The 21,696-nt window shown below is 40.7% G+C and overlaps 1 protein-coding gene across 1 annotated transcript in view; it reads right to left on the bottom strand.

The window, feature by feature from the left end:
* The window catches only part of ZDHHC17 (zDHHC palmitoyltransferase 17), a 78,182-nt gene extending 62,689 nt beyond the window's left edge, over nt 1-15,493 (bottom strand). The window contains exon 1 of the mRNA XM_075495875.1: nt 15,387-15,493. Coding sequence (XP_075351990.1) covers nt 15,387-15,449 — 63 coding nt within the window. The 5' untranslated portion in view covers nt 15,450-15,493. The remainder of the gene's footprint in view (nt 1-15,386) is intronic.
* Nucleotides 15,494-21,696: the final 6,203 nt, after the last annotated feature.

Below are 21,696 nucleotides of genomic sequence, written 5' to 3'. Positions count from 1 at the left end.
TATCAAATCTGAAGCCTCACCCAATACAGTCAGTTCTCTGCAGCCTGGACACAGATTCCCAAGCTTAGAGTCAAAATTTATCACTTAGTATTATCTACGCAACTTGACAGTTGCATGCTGGCTCATAGTAGCATGCTGGCTACTATCAGTGCCATTCTACAGGATATAACTCTTACTTGGCATTGTAAGTGCCTAGTTTATGACTGTCATCCGCAGAGTAACTTTTGGGTTCCTAAGTCAACAAGCTGCCAGGAATCAAGATAAAAAAAGAACACGGATTTTGTGAATCACAGTAGTACCTGATTCACCCAGTGATAGGCAATTTGGACCCAAGTCACTGCAAACAATGCTGTGACACACTACGCTTGGCTGACAAGGCAAAATATAAGAGGCACAAGGCGGCAGCTAGGAACAGAATAGAGTCTCTTCAGTCCTAAAGAATTTTTTTCAGGGTTCCAAAAATCCTGTGCTGGGCTAGGGCACAGTACTATAAATGCAGAAAAGTAATTTCTCCTAGTTATTCTAGAAAGAATAATTTAGAAATAATGGAAGACTAACGTTAAGAGAATCTAGTATGAGTCTACAATGTTTTAGCTGAGCAAGTTATCAGTGAACAGGAAATCAACTCATAGCATGAAGCAGGAGACCTACAAGTGAATCCAAAACAGATATCTGCTCAAGGTGTTATCTCAGAGTCTACCAAATACAGCTAACACACACTTTTCTTGAACCTTCATCTTTTGATTTTGCAGTCCCTATTAGCCTTAGGCATTTCAGAGCACAATTTGTTTATGTCCCTGGTTACGAAGCCTACTAGTTTGATTAAACATTGACTTATCAGGAAACTAAAATTCTTGCATTCAACACAGTTAACCTTCCCAGATGTCACGGCTTGTGATATACCAATTTCTAGTCAACAGAACTCAACTGCTAGCTACCTCTGCTTTTACAAAGGCTATATATACACCAATGGAAAAAAAAATAGAAATAATCAGATTTCAAATTACTTCAGCCAAATTAGTACAACCTTACGACTGACATGTATTTGGTCCTATCAATACAATCACTTCAAACTGAAGTGAAAAGCTCTCTTTAGTTAGTTATTCAATGCACAGCACTGAAACCCAAAAGCATGTTCTTAAAACTCACGATGAAGTTCAAATTATGTCCTTTTTAAAGAAAAAAAAAAATTCTGTATTTGAAAACCATAATCTCTAATACTACAATGCAGACAAATAAATGTTTTCTGAAGCATCTGTTGCTCAAATGAGAAAGACAGTAAACGTAAATTCTTCTTTGTATCTATCCAGCCAGTGCTCGAGTTCTGCATGTGTCTCTAGTTATTTGGAAAAATAAGAATCAGAAAAAACAGGTATGGCGATTGTTTCATTTGACTATACTACATTGCTGCAAACATAATTTGAAAGTGGACAAGATCTTCAAATGCCCTTACGGTAACTCCTCCATCTCAAGGACCACAACAGTATATTTAAACTGTTACAGAGTTTGCAACAAGGACTCAGAAGTAAGACAACCCAACACCAAAAGTGAGAATGCTAAGCCTAAATATGCAAGAATTTCAACTCAGTCACTTAGTAAAACTTGTATAGACACCAAAACTCCTCATAAGCCTATACATGCTTGCTCATATTCACCTGTTACAAGCTATGTAGAAGACACGGCTTAGAACAAAACCATGCCAAAGCTCTTAAGCTTTGCAAACTAGCAAACACTTAACCTTTCCACCACCTTCTTTGGCAAGTTTTATATTTTTATACATTTAGCACAGTAATTTAAAAGACTGCTATTTAAAAAGCTGTGGATATTAAACACAATCTCTCTATATGCATTGCTACCAAATATAACGGCTTCAACACAGCCATAACCATCAAATGCTGCCATAATACATGCAGGTATGGCTCTAAGTCAGCAGAAGGCTATGTGAACAAAGCTGCCTGTGCCCAGGCATCACACGTCCTGTTCAGCCCCAGTAGGACCAGCTACAGCGGTGTTACATCGGGGTGAGTTTGCCCAGGTCAGTCATCCTGCATCAGCAGCTAAGCTAGACAGAAATCATAAGTACGACATTCAGACAGCATCTATTTGTTTAATAGATGTTTAGCAGTTTAACAGAAGATTAAAACACACAAAAATACAGATTACTTCCTCCAACCAGTTGGACAGAAGAGAAAGCTCTGCTTAAAAATCCTATGCTGATCTAGATTACTTGCCCACCATTATTGAAGGAACAGGAATAAGCATTTTAAAAAGTGAAAAATAATTATTTATATCATGTTACATCATGCCTTTCACAGAACTTCGTGTATTGTCAGTTTCACTATCACCATTTGGCTTTTAAGTTCTCACCTAAAATAGGAAAGAATGAATCTCCTCTAAATTCATATGCCCTCACACAAATTTTAGGAAAATAGTTAAAATCCTTGAAACTACTATGATTTTTTTTAAACATATGACAGATGGATAATAAAGTAACAACATAACATTTTGACCCTAGAACATATACCACATTCACAAATGGCTTCAACAATATTCCTAAGTGTTAAAATATTTTTCCTTTTATGATGAAAATATTTATTCCAGGAAAATTTCATTTTAAAATGATGATCCACTCTTAAAAACCACTAACAGCTAATTCAAAGCTGAAATACTAACTGAAATCCAAATGCATTTATTTTTTGATATTTTGATCTCTACTGACAATAGCTCTCGCCCAGCTGAAAGTCAGAAAAACTACATCAAAGGTAGTAGAGCAGAGGCCTCGTTTCACTGATTTACAATAAGCAAGTTGCAAACACTAAACCTCTACTTACTTCACCCTGTTTCAAGGAGCCATTTCCAAGTGTGACTTGAGCCAAATTAGCAGTTTACTGTTGCTAAAAGAGAAAGGTCATTTCTCTGCCCACTCTCCCCCCCACTGCTCTTGGCTCCATGCTCCTGCTGCCTAACTCAAGCTAGCTTTGGTTCTGAGAGCTGTGGTCACAGTGAGCCCACTCAATTCATTAGAGGGGAAGAAAAATAAAACAAGAAACAGAAAAATCTGATTCTTTTACTATGACAGCAAGTTGAATCCGTTTCTCCTGTGACAAGACAGGCTCCAGATCCACTGGTAGAGGGAAAGCAAGTAAAGAGAAGGTAGTAGGAACATTTTGGCAGATGCCAATTGTTAATTTGACTAAGTAATCATGGAACAACACACTCCAGCTTTTAAATATTCAAGCAAGTCAGGCTGACAGGATGAAGAAAATGATGCTACTTCTAGAAACTGGTAGAGTTGGTTGGCTTAGAAGGTTGCAAGAGACACAGATTTTACTTACTTATAAAAATCAAATTTGGTTCCCCAATTACTACCAAGGGTCACTCTTTCTAGATGAGCTTCCCACTTCAGTGTGATCACTCATATGCATCTGTGACTAGTTCGTCATTACTCATTAGTCACAAAACATGCATCTGTGCAAGCAATCTGCACAAGTAATGCAGGGTAGAAAAAAACTCAGAAGAGTGAGAATAGAGCTAAAAAAAAGGTGTTTTGGAAAAAAGAAACAACACAGTAAAGGAGAAAAAGGAACCTTCTCTGGAAAACAGAGCCAATAAGATGGAGAAACGGAAGATAAAACAAAATATGAAAAATTACTCCAAAGGAAAAAGGAAGAAGTGCAGGGGAGAGGGGAAAAAATAAGCATAGCTCCCAAGAATGAGCACTAACAATACCGGCATTCCCAAACAGTTCTCTTCATAACCAAATGCACAAGTAAAGTTATGCTCATTTCCCCTCAGCACTCAAATCTTCTAATCTTTTCCAATAAAAAAGCCAAAATGAAATAAGATTAAGGAGAATTCTGTGAACAGTGTTCATAGAAAAAAAATTAAGAAGTTATGCATGAAAGAATAAGATGACCAAAGACTGAATTATTCTGAGATAGTAATTTCATAATTCGCAACTATATATAGCAGAAGGATATGAATAGGTCAATATGCCTGCTTGGACATAAGGAAGGGAGGAAAATACTGCTGCTTACAGCTGCTACACATGGCTCTGGTAGGCATTAACAGATGGCTAGAACTGCCTTTCCTTTAACATTATGCAATATTGCTGCAAGGAAGCGATACCACGATTGAAGTCAGGCAGTCAAATTCTGAATGGTGACCAAGATAACTGACACTTAAACAGAAAATACCAACAAGTTTTAAAATAAAAATGTAGAAATAAAAGCATTACCTTCCATAAAATATTGCATACTATTGCCTTTGTTTCTTAATGAAAACAGAAGAAATTGTAATATTCTCTTTTTTTAATTGATGACTATACTATTTCCATATCTGGCTGCAGTTGAAAGCAGCATGATAAAATTGGAAGTGACTGCAATTATTTCAGGGAAGCTAAATAATAAAATAATCCTCATGTATGTAGGTTATATTTAACAAGGACTATTGGAACTAATATTAAAGAATTCCTTCCCCTGTATTTGTGTGTTCAATTTCTCTGTTCTTCATTTGTTAGAATATAGTGCTTTTTAGTAAGCTTTCCCAGTTTTCCTCCTACTTTAAAAAGTGCAAGAATCTATACATGCAAATTACTAAATGAATTTGTCTATTAAACACCCACATTATTTATATACACATAAATACTAGCCACTCATGCACTAGCATTAATAGAAACATGCTCACAAAATAAGTACAAGCAAATCAATTCATTGCATTCCTAAAAAAGGATACTGCTAGTATTTATCTTCACATTTTTAATGGAAGTTCCTCTTCTAAAGTCTACGGTAACTTTCCTGCCTGTACCTCTTCACCTAATTCTGCAACACAGAAAGTCACAGAAACAGAGGCTAAAGCAATAATGTCTTAATTTTAGAGAGAATCACTTTTAATTCTTTACATGCATAAGAAGAGTAGCTTTTTCTTCTCTAGAAACAGCAGTATAATGTAGGGTGAAACCAGTAACAGCTAATCTGACTGTTGACTGTCATCAAGTGGGAGCAGTCTGATTCTTCTCATATTCACATGAAGTCCTAGCCAGAAAACAAACAAACAACAAACAAACAAACCCCAACGAACTCTGCAGGGCTATATAGGTTCATCAGTTTGAGGAGCCAGAACCTTTGGCAGCTGTGAGCTGTTAGATTGTCTGAACTGGGATGATGCATATACACCTTCAGTTTAGCTAATACATGCTAGAAAACTTCCATCTAAAACAGATTACATTCTCCATGAAAAAAAGTGTGAAATACCATTTTTTTTTTAATCTTAACTGGTCATATTATATATCAAAAAAACAGTTCAGTGTTTGGCTTGCAAATATATACCATCAGACTCACCTTACTTTGACCCTTACAATTTATGCTGGGATTCTCCTTGCCCCTTATTATAGCATTAAATTACACAAAATGAGTACGACGTGACAAAAAAAACCCCCTTCCATTCAATGCCAATTCTGTCACCGTTTTCCATTACTTTTCATATTTGATAGCATCCTGTGAAGTCCGTCTGGTTTCCCTCCTAAATTTTTGGCCTATTTGCACTGTTTCTTGACACACCAATAGAAGAGATGCATTTATGAAAATCCCTGGAGAAGCTAATTATAGAACACATACACAATGGAAAAAAATCTGTACCTAATACTCTGATTTTTTTTAAAGCAAGTTACAGTTTAAGTTGACAATGCTTTCTTTAAAAAGCAGTGAAATAGACTGAGAAAAGCCTCATCTCAAACACGATAAAGTAGTCCTTTTGCTCATACACAGTTCCACCCACAAGCAACAGTCAGCCATCACACAGAGAGAATAATCCCGCACAGTCTTCGATGTAGATCTAATTTTTTACATAACAACGAGTTAGAGATGCTCAACTAGAGCCCTTAATCCAACCACTCTATCCAGAGATTGGAGATCACGGTATTTAAGGCACAGCTGGTAACAAGTAAGTTTTGTTTCTTCAAAGCAAATGTCCACAACCAATGGACTGCTTTCTAGTCATTCACTTACAGATGCTCCTAAATTGAACAGTGTTATACTTTAGGAAGTAATAGCTTCACAAGTAGGTTTTTCAGAGGCCTTGTATTTGCACACATAGCATCACCAGCAAGTGTTATTTAAAACAGCTGCGTTTACTAGCATTTGTAAAGGTTAAAAAAATTAAAAGCTTAAAATACTATGGTTTAAAGCTTACAGTTTTGTTTTAGTCAGCAATTTACATTAACATGTACATACATCTTTTTTGGCTTCCTTTTCAAGGAGTGTTGCATTGTGTTCTCAGCCAAAATCTCAGGATTTCAACAGAAATAAAACTGTACTTTTTTAAAGTGATTTAAAGAGGTCTAGGTCTCAGAGTATATGAGCTTGCAGACCCTTTCAACATAAAAAAAAAATCCCCGAGACATAACATTAGCAGTCAGTCATCATGAGAGTAACTTAAAACCAATTATGCATTTCAGTCTTTTAAAGTGCTAAACTTCAAAAATGCACCTAAGCATGTATCTAGCTCAATCCTGTTCCTCAGCTACGTGGAGAAAAACACCCGTTTTTAAAATTCCCAGAAAAGGATATTCTGAAAAATTCTTTTTCAGAGATCAAGATTCTTGATTCAATTTTCAAACCTGGTAACATCACCTATTCAAAAAAAGTATACTGAAGGTTCTGCTTTATTCAGCAAGTATTTGCCAAAGCCACACTCAAATGTAAGTTATGCTGCTTAGTGAGTTTATAGCTAACTCGTCTCTGAGGAACAGTGAAAAAATTAAATCAAGAATTAGAGCAGTGGCAAGTGCACATGAAAGAATGAGCAGTCAGTCTAGCTATGGATCCTCTTTTCTCCCTGGCAGACACAGAAAAAAAAAGAAAGTTAGTACAAGTTGCGCTCAGTCCTCATGGAAAACTTCGATTCACCATTCCCACCACCTTGAACAAGCAAATGGAGCTTCAAATCAATAGCCAACCAAGCAAACTCTCATTCCCATTTACGATAAACACAGGCTGCTTCATCTACCACAACTAGGAAGTGCATGAAAGGTGCTTCTAGTCATGCTGATAGTCCATTTTCTGCAGCACATGAGACAGCTTAGTAAATCTGTGGTCTGACAGTTAAGAACTATCCCATTCTATCCAACTCCTAACCTTCCAAACTGGTGACAGCAACTCACCCTCTACCTTCTGTCAGCACTGCAGTGAGCTTGATCCTACAATGAGTAGGTTTAGCGAAATGGCAGAAAGTTATCCCATACAAAAAATTGTGATTAGGTTTTCTGCTGATTTACTTCCCTGAACTGGCTCATCCTGGGACCAGACAAGCATCACTGGCAGATGTGTGCAGCTGAAAGTATTTAAAGGTAGGTTTCACAATCAGCTTAAGTCAAGCTAAGACTGCGCTGCCATCAGAAGGTGGCATGGCCCTGGCTGCACATTCTCCATTACCTCTCACGAGTTCTCATAACAGTGCAGTAATTATTTCAGTTAGATCAGGTCACAGACTCGCAAAGCAAGTACCACCCCAATTCACCTACTGGCCACACAATTGCAAGAGCTAATCCCGGGAAGGGTAAGGGACTGTGTCTGGGTTCCACCGTGGCTTTAGACCAGCTTAAACTCAATTGCAAAACCACATCCTTCAAAGCCAGCAATACAAGTGTTTTCAAAGCACACACTGATGCCCTCCCTATCTTGCTACTGCACTCCCTCCTCCTTGAATCATCTTCATCTTCCCCTGGTCTTGAGTAGCCTTCCAAGCTCTGAGCACAGCATTCCCACTACCCTCCATTTTTGGTACCTCCACCCTTACAGACACAATCAAGGAAACACTTCTAAAGACCTCAGGGCATCCTACAAACGTAGGAAGAAATTACTAGATTTCAAAACTGCACAAGACAAATTGTAGTCTAATGTTACTCCACGTACTGGGAATGACAGGCCAAAGGGTTCAATTCAGCCAGGATCCCTCTGACTTCAGAAAAAGCTTTTGACTTTGTTCTACAGTCTCATTTGCAATGGACCCCAGTGTTTCTCTCAACTACAAGGATGCTATGGAAGTCAAATCTTTCTCATACTGCCTTTGAAAAGCAGCAGAGGACAGTGTGCATGCTGAAATATCAGTTACTGGGGCTGCTCCCATCTAAACATGTCAGTATCAATGGCAGTATTACCCAGTTTTCAAGCAAACACCAAACAAACATTTTCCTCTTTAATTCCATAAACTGGATTCTGCAAAGTTAAATGTGGAAGAGGGCTACCTTTTATCATGTCTCATTACTTTCCTGAGCAAACAGGTAAACACAGTGAAACAAATGCTGTTGAAAGACTAAAATTCTGTGAAATCTGAGAGAAATAAAGTCTGTGCTTAACAAGTGAGGCAAACTGAGTCAACACAAATTCAGGTCAAACTAGACATTTATCACTGATGCTTTAACAGGACCTGTTTCAGAAAGTTAAAAATCAATTACTGCCCAAATCAGAAGAAAATATGTAGAAGAAAAACTGTAAATAGTTGAAATCTATTTTAAGTGTTTTGCTAGATGCCCAGGAAGCCACAATGTTACCACTGAGAAAAAGCCCAGAATGGTGAAAAACTGCATAGTTTACAAAGGAAGTGAGAACAACTGTAAAAAAAAATCTTGTAAAAATGGCAAGAGAAGCACTGACAATGAACGTGACAAGTTAGAAAAATATGGAAAACTGAAAGGCAAGCAAAAGGATACAAGACAACCCTATCCCTAGAAGGGCAAGCAGCATCCTAACAACAAAAGAAATGGACAAAAATTGTCAAGATTACAACGTAAGAATGATAGAACTGTCAATGAAAACACAAACCTGCAACATTTGAAAATGTTCAATAAGTGCAGAACCAAAACAGCTGAGGAAAAAGCCAGAAAATTTAAATCATACCCTGTTGCCATGATAAAATGCTTTCTAACATAACAACAAATATTATTAAACTTCTTTAAAGTACAGGTTGTTTAGGTCAACCATATACTCCAAAAGATGTAAATACTGTTTTTCATTAAGCCTGAAGAAACTCCAGTGATCTGGATAAAAGATAACATGGGTTATAAATGGTTACCATTTTAAGTTATTGGTGGCTTTTCTAGGTTTGATATAGAATTAACAAAAAAGCAAAGACTAGTAATGCTAAGTACCACGGCTTCACAGAAAAATAAACCCAGCACCTTCAGTTCATAAAGAAGTAGTAATGGTCACAGTTAATGTCCCAAGTGTTTGATTTAGTACCGTCTGATACTTTGATTAAGAAACTAGAATATAAAGAAAGTTAATGTGGTCCATCTTGCATGATTAAAAAATAGATATCAAACAACTTTATTCTTATGATTCGTTTTGTGACTATTATACATACTGTCCTAGTGAAGGACTGTGCTGGCCAAAAAAACCTCTCTTGCTCTTTTCAGGAGCTCACATTTTTAAAACCTCAGGGGAGCGTCAATATGAAAATACTACTGAGGACACTAAGCATCCTACAGATCCCACCCTATTTCATGGTTGTCTGCAACCTAGGAGTAAACAACAGTTAGAGGTAAGTTTTATAGCAGGGGGAGAATGGGGGATAAATAATACTCTGTTTCTGATACAAGGTAGCTTATATTACTTGGGGAAGGTTGGCGCAGGCCAGAATAAGGTTTTTTAAATACCAACAAAAGCAAAGTCATATCTAAAATGAAGACCCATCCTGGAAACTATCCAGAAAGCACTGAAAAGACTTGGAGGTGGGTAATCATCTGGGCACAAGCTTCCAGTGTGATGCAGTTCCCAACAAGACCAGTACAATGGTCTATACATATGGGGAACGCTGTGTAACAATGTGGAAGTTGCTTTACTACCAGAACTGGCCCTGGTGTGACTACTAGAATAGTGCTCTGTTCTCAAGTTCACTACCACAACAGCTATTGCACTCAGAGCAGTGTCATGAAAACACTGAAAGAATAAAAGAACACATCTTAACAAGAGACTCGAAAGGGTCAGTAGGACTGCAGACCATAACACCAGTGTAGGGATCTGATAATCATCAGCATATTAAATAAATACAGAGAGACCTATATTTGGATAGATATCTCTCCAGATGTAATGAACAGAAACAAATTAAATTCAGACTAGAAACAGGTTTAAGTCTTAAAGAGACTAATTAAATTTGGGGGCAACTTGCCCAGCTATACAATATTATCTGTTACTGTAGGATTGTGCTTATTTTCTTTTTTACTTTATAAGTAGTATGCTGGCTATAAAAAGAATTAGTTCATTAAAAAACCCTCAATACCTGCATTAGAAGGTTGGATTAGATCTGCAGTCCCCTCTGGCCTCAAACTATGAAGCTAACCACGATACACAAAGCAAGATTCAACTTTCAATATTAAGCACACTAATTTGTCTGAGACTTCATGGTTCCATTACCCTTTTTAAGTAACACAATAAACAATTATCGACCTTTGAATGAGCTCACAAATGTAAGCTTAGCCCCTGGAGTGATCTTAAATAAACTACAGAGTAAGTCCCCTACCTTTACAGGACAATTGAGAACAATCTGCACCCCAATCCAGCCCCAACAATATCAACAGAATTCCACAGGGAATAGAGTTGGTCTGCAAAATCAGGCCTTTCACTGATAGTTTAAACAGAAGAAATTAGAGCCAAAGGTATCTACAATAAGTTTACCTATCTTCTTCACACCACCACCAAGGAATACAAGGAGATACCATGCTTCTAGCTTCCCAGGTAGTTACAAATTGAACCACAGGGAGAGAAACAAAGATAAAAATGAAGGCTTCCAGCTGGGATAATTCCTGCCAGAGTCCATAAGTCTTAAAATTTCTTCCAACTTTGCAGGAAGATTTTTCTCTGACTTCAGAGTAAGCTGAAAAATAAAACAAAAACCACCCAACTTTCACAGCCAAGACTTTTCTAATGCCAAAAGAGATCTGTAATAACCAATAACTTCCATCTCACTCAAACATATCCCACACAGCCTAACAACATTGGTGAATGCACTATATAGCAGTAACAAAACAAATCTTCCTCCCCAGTAATAGTTCTTACCATTTCAGAAGAGATGTAGCCCTGAACAGCTGAAATACCTTTAGCAGTTCAGGCCATATTAGGCCACACACCAAGAATATTTTCCAAACAAAAAAGAGCAATACAAACAAAATCCATTTCCTAAAGACTCCCCCCTCCCCTTGGATTTCAAAATAAAACATCCAAGCCTATCATCACCTACCACAGAACAGTCAGGAAGTTGTTTTTGTTTAGAAGATCCAAGGAATTTAAAGCCAGAAGGACTACTAAAATCATTTAGTCAAAGGATAACAAGTACAAACAGTATGAGTGGCATTCCTATGCTAGTGCTACACTGTATAAATGGAAGCAGAGCTTGCCTTTGTAACTCTCACCAGAAACCTGAACATTCAGAGAAAGAAACAAACCACCAGGGACTATTCAGTCCAGTGTTACTGTGCCACCCAAGGATGCTCTGCATCTCTTAATTATAAGAGCTACCATATCACACTGTAGGGCAGCCAATGCCATGTCCACCCCGAGACCCCTACACCCACAGGACTCCTTCTCTTTGGCCATCCATGCACTTCACAGTCCTGCTGAACAATTCACGTATATGAAAGAGGTGGTACATCACTCACAGAATCAGTCACCCCAACACAGCCTACACTTCTCTGTATTCACGGATTTGAAACACCACCCTGTTATCCATGTGCGGAATTCAAAAGCTTGCATTTGGTCTCTAGAAAGACATCCAAACTCAAGCTGAAAACATCAAGAGCTGGATAATCCACCATTGCCCTCCCTTCTTCATTACAATGATTTCTCACCCTCACCATTTACCACTTGTGCCTTTCAATTTGATCCCATTCAGCTTCACTTTCCAGCCACTGGATCTTGTGAAGTATAAATTGAATAAAACACTGCATCTCAGTAAGAAAGTCTTTACATGGGACAAAAAGGTGCTTCTCACTATTTCTGATAACTTGAACAGGGGTTTTTTTTCAAGCCTTTCACCATAAGGTATTACTAAAATAATTCTTAACTCTTTTCCACACTCTTCATTGTTAAACAATGACTTTTGAAGACAAAACTTCACGTTAGTATTACCACATGCTCAGCCAAAAATCACCTCCTTGTTCCTAATCAGTAAACCACCTTTAAAAAAAAATAAATCAAGGAATATATTACATATTTTTTTAATCAAGGCATTATACTGGGAGCTTCTGCTGAACTGCTTGTTCATATTTATATCCTACCAGTCAATAAATTTCAGGATACAATCCCATGCCTGTGTTCCTTATCTTCAATATATTACTTCGCATATGGCTGCATTAAGGTGCGTTTTGTTTTACTAGTATAACTTCACATGAATTCTGGATGTTTTTGTACAGTTGTTCTGTCCTCCCTGCTTAGTACCTAACCACCTTGTTTGTCTGCAAGTTTTATTAATGACAACTTTGTTATCACTTCCAAATCATTCATGAAAAAAGTCTTGAGCCTAGTAGATTAACTCCTCTAAGACTTTCAGGAACAATGACATTCAGGAATAATTCTCTAGCAACCATTTCCGAGATATATCAGTTAGCCAGCTGTTCTCCATCCATTTATCATATACTATAAGATCATTCTATGAGTATTACACGAGCAAATGATGTTACTTGTTGTACTTCACCACTAAAATGGTATTTATATGCTTTACTGTTCCACTAGTAATCTTACAATAACACTAGCAGAAAACAGTGGGATCTACGCTGTCATACTAAACTGAACTTGTGATAAAAAGAAAGAATAAATATAATCTGAAACAAGAGTTCAGCTTGCTTTCATGTGGGAGGGAGGCCCATGAATTCAGTCAGCAAGATACCACACAAACCCCCCCCAAAAGCAGTCCCATCATCAATCTCTTAGAGCATTCACATTTTCAGCAGTTTCTACTTCTTCTTACCAAAATTACTTGAATCACTTTAAACTGAGCCTTTCGCAAATAAATAAATAGATCTCCAGCACTCCAGCATTTAAGTAATTTTTCATTACTCCCAAGACCATCTTTCCTGGAACTTTAATACTGTGTTCACAATATCTCATGGCACAATGCAAAGCCATAGAGCCCATATAAAAACAAACACTTCCCTTCCAAAAAAGCCCCTCAAAAAACTTTGAAAGTAATCTAAATTAGGCAAAACAAAAAGACAGTAAGAAGCAAAAGTCTCATTAAAAAGCACAGAAAAAAAAAATCTGAAAAAGATGCACGACACAGATAACAGTAGCATGAAACATAAGAAACTGGGAAATATTTCAACAGTCCAATAAAAAGCATCAGGTTTATGTGTATACAAATGTTAAGAACCGATTATATGCTCCAACGTCACTACTTCCATAAGGACACGGTGCTATTTTCTTACAAAGTGGAAATCACCGAGTATTAAGGCCCCTGACCTTCAAAAATGACTGAACACAGATGGACTACATTGTTCAGCGGGTAGGTCTGTGACAATACAGCTCTGCTATGGTACAGAATCCTCAAGCTTTTAACAGACACTCCAGAAATGCTCTTTTAACAGCCAGTCTCCCCCACCAACATTAAAAACATCCTTCTCTTCTAAAGCTTATCTGCAGAAAGGGGTTTTAAGGACTAAGGGAACACCCACTGAAATCCATGTAAATACTACCCTCTGAATAAGATATAGTCAGATACTCAGCTTTTCCAGAAAAGTCAAATAAAAAGCCCTCAAGACTAGTTAGACAAGTAATATTTATTGCACATTAAAAGATTCAGGTTGGTGTCACAGCACGAGATGTATTAACTTCCTTCCCCATTTTCTGTACAGACACTCAACTTCATATACCAAAGGAACAGTATAAAATTCTACCAGATTGCTTAACTAGTGAAAATCACCGATTTAAAATTGAGACATATTTGTTCACTATATAGTAATTACTCAAAGTTAATTTAACAAATACTAATCTTCAATCTTTAAAACACAATGGTTTTCTAACAGCCTGTAGATGCTTTTTATTCCATTTTATAGTTTTAGACTGCTCATCTAAAGTCTCCACAAGTTAAGAACATTTTCTTTCAAAGAACATCAACATCCAACAGTCTGGATCGCTACTGAAAACTTCTGTCACTTTTGAAAAACATCAGACACTGCAAATGAGGGTACTTCTCCAGTTAGTCTGAAGAAACATGTAGCATCAGTCTTCACACATCACTTAAAAAAAAAAAAAATAAAATCAAGACACTTATTTGGGGTGCATCACTCTGCTACTTAACCTTCAGAACAGACAGGTCTATTTTAAAGTCGTAAGCGAGCACAGTTTGGAGAGGTAGAGAAGAGTGAGTAGGATACACAATCACATATAGAGGTCTACAGAGCCTCTTCGGTCAGCAAGAAAACTAAAAGTGTCTTTAAGATGTTGTTTAAGGAAAAAGAGTACCATCTGTTTAGCAAAAACTGGAGCCTGGCATATGCACCAATGTTTTTCATAGGCTGAAAAATCAATTACAATCCTCAATGTATCAGGTGACAAGTCCACACGTAAAAGGTTTTCTAAACTGATTAAAATACATTTCAGAACAATCACACTAGTCCTCAAGAATGCACACATGCTATTGACAAAGGTGGGTGGCACAAAAGAAGGGTAACAATATGACACTAAACGACCTCTACATGTTACCTGTAAACATTCCTCCCACCGCCTGGCCAACACATTGGAAGAGACAGACCGTTTGCTTTCAAAATAAACCCCACGCCACCCAGGGAACGCTGGGCTGGATTGGACCAGGCCCGACCTGCAGGCGAGCCACAGCCAAGTGCCAGCAAAACGCAAGAGGAAACACTTATTCCTCCTCCCCCGAACCGCTTCCCCCCGGGCTGCCGGGCCGCAGCCCTTCCCGGGGCGGCGGGGGCGGGCGCCGAGCCCGGCCGGGCCCGGGGCGCTGCTGCTCAGGGACGCCGGTTCCAGGGCGGCTCTGCCCGCGGAGGAGTGACTGGGTCGCGGCGGGCCGGGGGGCAGGCGGCCCCCCCCCCCCGCCTGCCTCACCCCCCGGTCCAGTGCCGGGCGGGACCACCGCCGCCGCCTCCGGGGACGGCGCCACAGGAGGGCCCGCGGAGGACCCTGCCCTCCTCCCCGCCAGCGGCACCCACAACCTCCTCCGCACCCGGCCGCCTCCCTGCCGCTGCTCGGCCCGGCCCTGCCCACCCCGGCCCGCCGCCGCCGCGCACACCCAGGCCGGCAGCGGGGGGCGGCGGCGCACCTCCCGCCCTCCGCCCGCTCGCCTCGCCCTCGCCTCCCCCTCCCCCCCCCGGCGGGGCGCCGTCCCGGGCGCGCCCCGAGCCCGCGCGCCGCCGCCGCCCGGCGGGGTGCCCTCACCTCCGGGTGCAGGATGGGGACGCAGCCCGCTTCTTTCTCGTACTCCTCCAGAGGCGCCGCCATCTTGGTGCGAGCCCACCGCCCGCTGCATGCCGGGTAATGCGCGCCCGCCCGCCGCGCCTCCCCCCCCGCGCGCGGGTGCGCGCGCGCGCCGCCCTCCGTCGCCCCCGGCGGAGAGAGGGCGCGCAGGCGTGGGGCGGCCCGGGCCCCGCTGAGGGGAGGCGGGGAGGGCCCGGCGCCTCCGCCCCCGGCCGCCCCGTCAGCGCCTCCGCCGCCCGCGGCCGCGGCCCGGTCGCTCCCCTGCGGCTTCGGCAAGGGCGGTGCCGGGGAGCCGCCTCCGCTGGGAGCGGCGGCGCAACGGGCGCTAACGGGCCTCGGAGCCCCGGCAGCGGCCTGGGGATGAGCCTGCGGGCGGGTTTCAGAGCAGAGGGCCGCGGCTGGCGGGCAGCTGGCGCGGCAGGGCGGCCGCCCGCCTCTCCCCGGGACGCTCCGGGCTCTTTTGCCAGACCTCCAGGGATCGGCTAGCTGCTCCTCTGCCCGTTTGCCCACTCGCCTTCCCACAGCCGGCCGGTGCCCGGGACCTGCAGGCTGCTCGGGGCCCCAGGACGGCTGCCCTGGGGCAGGCAGCTGCCAACCGAAGAGAAAGCAAATTTTTTACTAGCAAGTTTGTTGTCTGGATGAGCATGTTAGTTTTTGGACGTACCAGTATCAGTGCTCCTGAAATGAATACGTAGTATAATTTAGGTTTTGGGAGATACTTCAGCTTAATCAAGTTCATTATCGTTTGGAATGAGAGCAAAAGGAGAGCTCCCCTGTACATTTAATGCTGATTTGGTTCCAGACCAAGTAATGTCTGCCCAGTTTTTTTTGGAAGTTATCTTCATGCCTGCCTACTAGGTAGCTAAGAGAGCATGGGAAGAAATCAAGAGAGTTTTTGTAAGGTTTTTGCTCTCAGCTGCAAGAAGAATGTCTGAAACCCCCTAACATTTCTGAGGATGGCTGGAAGGGATTCCTTCCAACCATTTGTACCCAACTGAACTGGTGATTTCTTATATCCTGTCACACACACTGTCCAGATGGCCAAGCTGTCTGCTGCAGATCGGGGGTCAAATTACATCGTGCAGGAAGATGGGTTTGGTTCTGTTTAGTTTGTCATTTCTGTTCTTACAAGCTGTGTAATACGCATACAGTCAAGATTAGGAATCCTAAACCTCTTTATTTCAAACTTTTTTTTATAAATTACATTTTTATACAAAAATGTTTTTGCAATTACAGAATGTTATCGCTGGTTTGACTGCTGCTTTATATTGTCATATCTATGGTGCTCTCATTTGCCTTTGTGAGAAAGGGACCTTTAGATAATACATTATGTTGTATCATAATACATTAAGCTCATAAGCCTAAAACCCCACAACGATATTCTCTTCATTACTCTTTCCTAGCTCATACAAAATGTAACAGAGAAGCACTAATAAAATCTGACTACAGCATTATTAAAATGTTAAACCATAAATATCTTTTTTGCTGTATAAATAGATCTAAATTTAAAATTGTCAAGAAGAAGAATGACATAGGATATAGAAACTGGGGGTGTGAAACAGGTCTAAAAGCACAGACTTGAAACCATAAGGTACTGAAGTGCTAAAAGAGCAGAACAAGACACAGAGTATACAGGAGAGGATCTTTTTTTAACTGTGTATATTATTAAATGTACCAGGGCTTAGATATAATTTGCAATCTGATTTGCCTGAAGAAGAGGGTTTTCAGCCCCCTGCAAACCCCAGAAATAGAAATCCTACCAATCACGACACTTCTTTGCTTGTATTTTATAATAAAAGTAAGGGTGATAAAATAAGCAAAAATCTTTATAGTATTTTTACTATGCAGATTATTTTTCCTTGCAAGTCTAAAGAAGCTATGCTTCATCCCGTGGCTCTGAACTGGATTGTAAATGCATACGCTGACATCTGTCTAGGTATTTATACCCTGTTCTTCACAGGTCTACACATTCTGAAACCAATTCTGTTCTCAGAGACATCTGTACAGAGAATTTTTGCCATTAAACTTGAGGCCTCATCTGTGTATATAGTTCATGTGCAGCCTATTATATCCTTCTTCAGAACCGAGTGTCCCTTTTACCACCAAGTAACAGCAGAACTAGAATATGGGAACGTGCTAAGGTGTCTCTGCATTAGAGCTCTTCATTCAAAAGCTAGCGGTGATTCAGAAGTTAAAAAAGTTTTCCACGCTTGAGGCATTCCCTGTCCTCTCCTAATCTGCGACACGATTGCTTGGAAACATGGTTCTCCACTGTCTTATGTTGTCATTACAGACAGGTTAACATCTGTGCAGAGTAAGTGAACAGCAGATACAAGCCTAACAATCTGCTTCGGTAACAGTTTACATCTATTTTCCACAATTCTAAAAGGCTGTAAGGTTAGATGGTTTTCTGGACTCTGGTAAAAATGCACTATCTGACCTTGGACAATTACCTTATTCCTCTGTGTTTTACTTTGCTCATTTGTAAATCAAATACTATGTTGCCTAATTCAGAGGGGTACTCTGAGAATTTATTATCGTTGCAGAGCAATTGAAGGCTCTCAGATTAAAGATGCCTTGTAAATGCTAGGAATTATTGTTGATCAATGGCAGAAAACGCTCTTCTGAATGGTCAATAGCTGATGTGTGACGTGTTTTCCATATTGACCAAAGAGATTTATCCAGTGCTACTTACTAGGCATGCAATAGGGACAGGTCTATAATATTGGCTAAACACCACATGCACTAGAAAATGGGTTTAGATTCTAGTCTGTCAAAAGGAAAACACAATTCACCAGTACCATGGACACACAGATTTTCTTCCCTCTGTTTTGCTTTACATTAATCACTGTGAAAAAGGGCACAAGGTCTGGACACCTTTTAATTTTCAGGTAAGCCAAAACACAGCTTAACTGGGAAGTGAGTAGCACAAAGTCTTATGATTCTCTATTCTGCAGCATGAATTTTACCTTTTCTAACAAACTATTAGGAAAAAAAAACCCCTTTGGCAGAGACAAGACATATTTATAGAATACACTTCCATACACACGGTTCAGTACTAGGGATGACTGTGCAGCTATTTTAGCTCCTATCTTCCACTAAACTGTGAAATGTGACAGTGAAATAAGAAACATTTAACATACATGTCTTAGTAGTAGTTTTGTATTATGGTGTTACCATTTAAAACAACCAGAAGTGCGAGTAAATAATGTTTACCTTTCCAACTAAATATTGCAATTAAAGCTAAGTATTTGCTCTCATAACAGGCCAAAACTTAAAATGAAAATATTGGAATGTCTTAGTACAAAAATAGGTGCTAAGTCAAAAATACCCTACCTAACCCTACAAGAATGAATATGTTTCGAAGAGCTGTGTTTGTCCTTCACTTTTCAAATGTAGTTTTCATTAATCCTATTTTAATTAATACTTCATGAGATGGATTTCCCGCCATACTGAGGCCTCTCTGAAATTTTCCCTTGCACAGTCACCCAAAAAACTAGCTTCACTGTCAGGGGCTAAAATATCTGGGGAAGCCATATTGTGTTCCTGTTCTCTGAATATGTTTGCAGAGGGGTTATGAGTAATTATCTTTATTATTCGCTATCTACACTGCATTTTCTAATCACATTACTGTTTGAGCCTTGTGTTTTCTGTATTGGAAATTACACCCATCCATCTAAATGTGTATACCAAAATGAACGTACCAAATGTGTCATTCTGCATGGGTTTAGCCAGGTCTATGCTTTCTGTCTGCATTGACTCCTGGATAGAGAGCACCCAGTTCTCATATGGTTTGGACCAGTTTGGGTGAGTGAAACCCCCCAGGTGACCTCCCCTCCAGTCTGTTCCTGCTTCTGGTTCTTGAAGCATTTCCATAACGTGTTTCTGCAGGGCAAACTACTGCAGCATTACCATATTTCTGAGCATTTAAGTATGCACTGGGCTCAGAAACATACCCTTCTTTACCAGCTGTGTAGGTTTTTCTTCTCTGTGGGGGCCAGCATCTTTTCCTTGTCCTAATATCTGCCTGGTTGGAGCTCACTCCCTAAGCTATGACAGCACCCCTCATGTACTGCACTTCCATCAATGTCTCCCATTTGTGGTTTGGCTATTGGAAGGCAAGCCTCACAGCAACAGTGAAACTTGCTTCAGCAATTTCATTTTAATCCCATGCTGTAGGCCCTCAGCATTTTTAGACACTCTTACTAGGTCTTCTCTCAGCATAACAGGAAACAACCAGAGGGAAAATTCAGGTGAAACTAGTGAGCCACTTTCAATAACAGGGAGAGGTTCACAAATGACCTTTTTCCGTCCAATGTGAACAAAACTGTGGAGAACAAACTATGTTGGTATGACCATTTTTCTTTTTGGAGAGACGTGTCTCTATTGTATGTGACTGTAGCTGAGATGGGATCATGACACCATTACTGGGTTTCCTTTCATACCTTCTTATGGTTAAGATAGGCTGTGATGCCCCAAAATGTACAGTTTAATAACTTAGAGAAAAATATTTAAACCGATGACAAACAGCTCTTCCCCTATGCTGAGCAGGGGATGATACCTGAAGTGAAACTAGAACCAGTTTTTGTAAAGACAATCCGTGTCATTTCTCCTCATTGAGAGCCACAGTTGGTGGGAAAATGGGGATAGTTTATTTTGTGTCATTCTGCCCAAACAGCTCCATGGAATTTGTCTTTAAAAATATAATCCAGCTGAAAATGCTCTCAAAGCAAGCGCATTAGGAGAATATTAAATGTGGAGCAGCATTGATACCAGAAATCAAAGACAGTGAATTTGGTCAATATAGTGCCTCCTGTAGCTGCAGTCACTGCTTCTGTGGTAATATTTCAGTGCTCTGACAGTTGTGTGGATATGAATAAAACCTGAGTGACTAAACCTGGTTTTGTTCCCAACTGTTTGCCTCACCCTCTTGAGAGGGGTCGCTACCCTGGAAGGCAGAGCCATCGGATCCTGAACCACTGCAGGCTTCAGCCCTCTCTTCTAAGGTAACGTGAGTCTTCAGCGTCCTGGGCTGAAAGCCATGGCGGTTCAGGAGAGGATTCATGAGGGGATCGGGTGTCCTTACGCGGAGGTGGCAGGATCTGTCAGCCAGCATGGCCGGGGACAGCAGCAACTTGACTGTGTGACCGTGTCACGTGCCACCGCACGTCAGTCAGCGCTGTTAGTACAAGAGGGCAGTGGGTGATGTGATTTGCCTCACTACCGAGCACAGTCAGGCTCCTCTTCTCTGCACAGCCGGTGAAGAGGAGTAGCCGTAGTGGCTACATTAGGCAGTTTGTTTCTGGGGATCACGTCAGAGAGCCTGGCAGTGCTCTTTCACCAGTTTTATAGTGATGTGTTTCTGAATTTCGGTGGTGGTCATCTTGATTTACATTGTTGTGAAGAGAGGAAAGTCAGACACAGTGTCTCTTTCTCAAATACTGCTGTATATCATGCCAGGCAGTTTTAGATGCCGTACCGTATCAGTGATCCTCCTAGAACAGGGGAAAAAATGGTGGAGAAATCCCAGCTGAACTATTATCTGATGTCTGCATGCTCCCTCAAGCACTGTGATATGTGGAGTGTGCACAGCATGGACAGGGGTACTAAAAGGGAAAGCCGCCTTCTTCCCGCTCCTCCTGAGTAAGTCCTGGGGGGGAAGGGCAAGCTTCTTTTGACAGGATAGCAAGCCATAATATTGTCTACTGGTCTGCAGATGATAGGTATTTTGCAGGACTATTGGTATGGAACAGGATGAATCTGCCCAAGGAAGTCTGCTCTTTCCTTATACAGCCTCTTGCTCCCTTGGAAACACTCCAGGAGGCTGCTAGTCTTAAAAGAGGCCCAATGATCATGTTTGATAGGAAGCATCAGAAAAATAATATATTCGTCCACCCTCACTTTCCTAGGGTGAACAAACTCTCCATTTGGTCATTGAAAGCTGGAAATGCCCTTGCAGTGGTGAAAGATGTCACCCATTTCATTTAAAGGGAGCCTTTTCTACAGGTAGTTTTCCACAGTGTACTTGGACCCCAAATCTTTACATTAAATTAAATGCTGGGAGCTTTTCCCATAGAGTTAGTAAAACACAATGCTGATGAAATAAGCGTATATAGGAAACAAACTGCAAGATGCTAAACGTGTATTTAAAAAAAAAAAAAAAGCTGTACTCGTGGAATCCTAAGTAGCTTAATTAATGTTGGGATTTCAAAATAGTAAGAAATTCAGCCAGTGATTGCAACATCTCTTTCTGGATAACTTCTTCCAGTCA

This window comes from Mycteria americana, chromosome 1 (assembly GCF_035582795.1).
Source record: "Mycteria americana isolate JAX WOST 10 ecotype Jacksonville Zoo and Gardens chromosome 1, USCA_MyAme_1.0, whole genome shotgun sequence".
Lineage (NCBI taxonomy): Eukaryota > Metazoa > Chordata > Aves > Ciconiiformes > Ciconiidae > Mycteria > Mycteria americana.
This window is presented reverse-complemented; position numbering and strand designations above follow the sequence as displayed.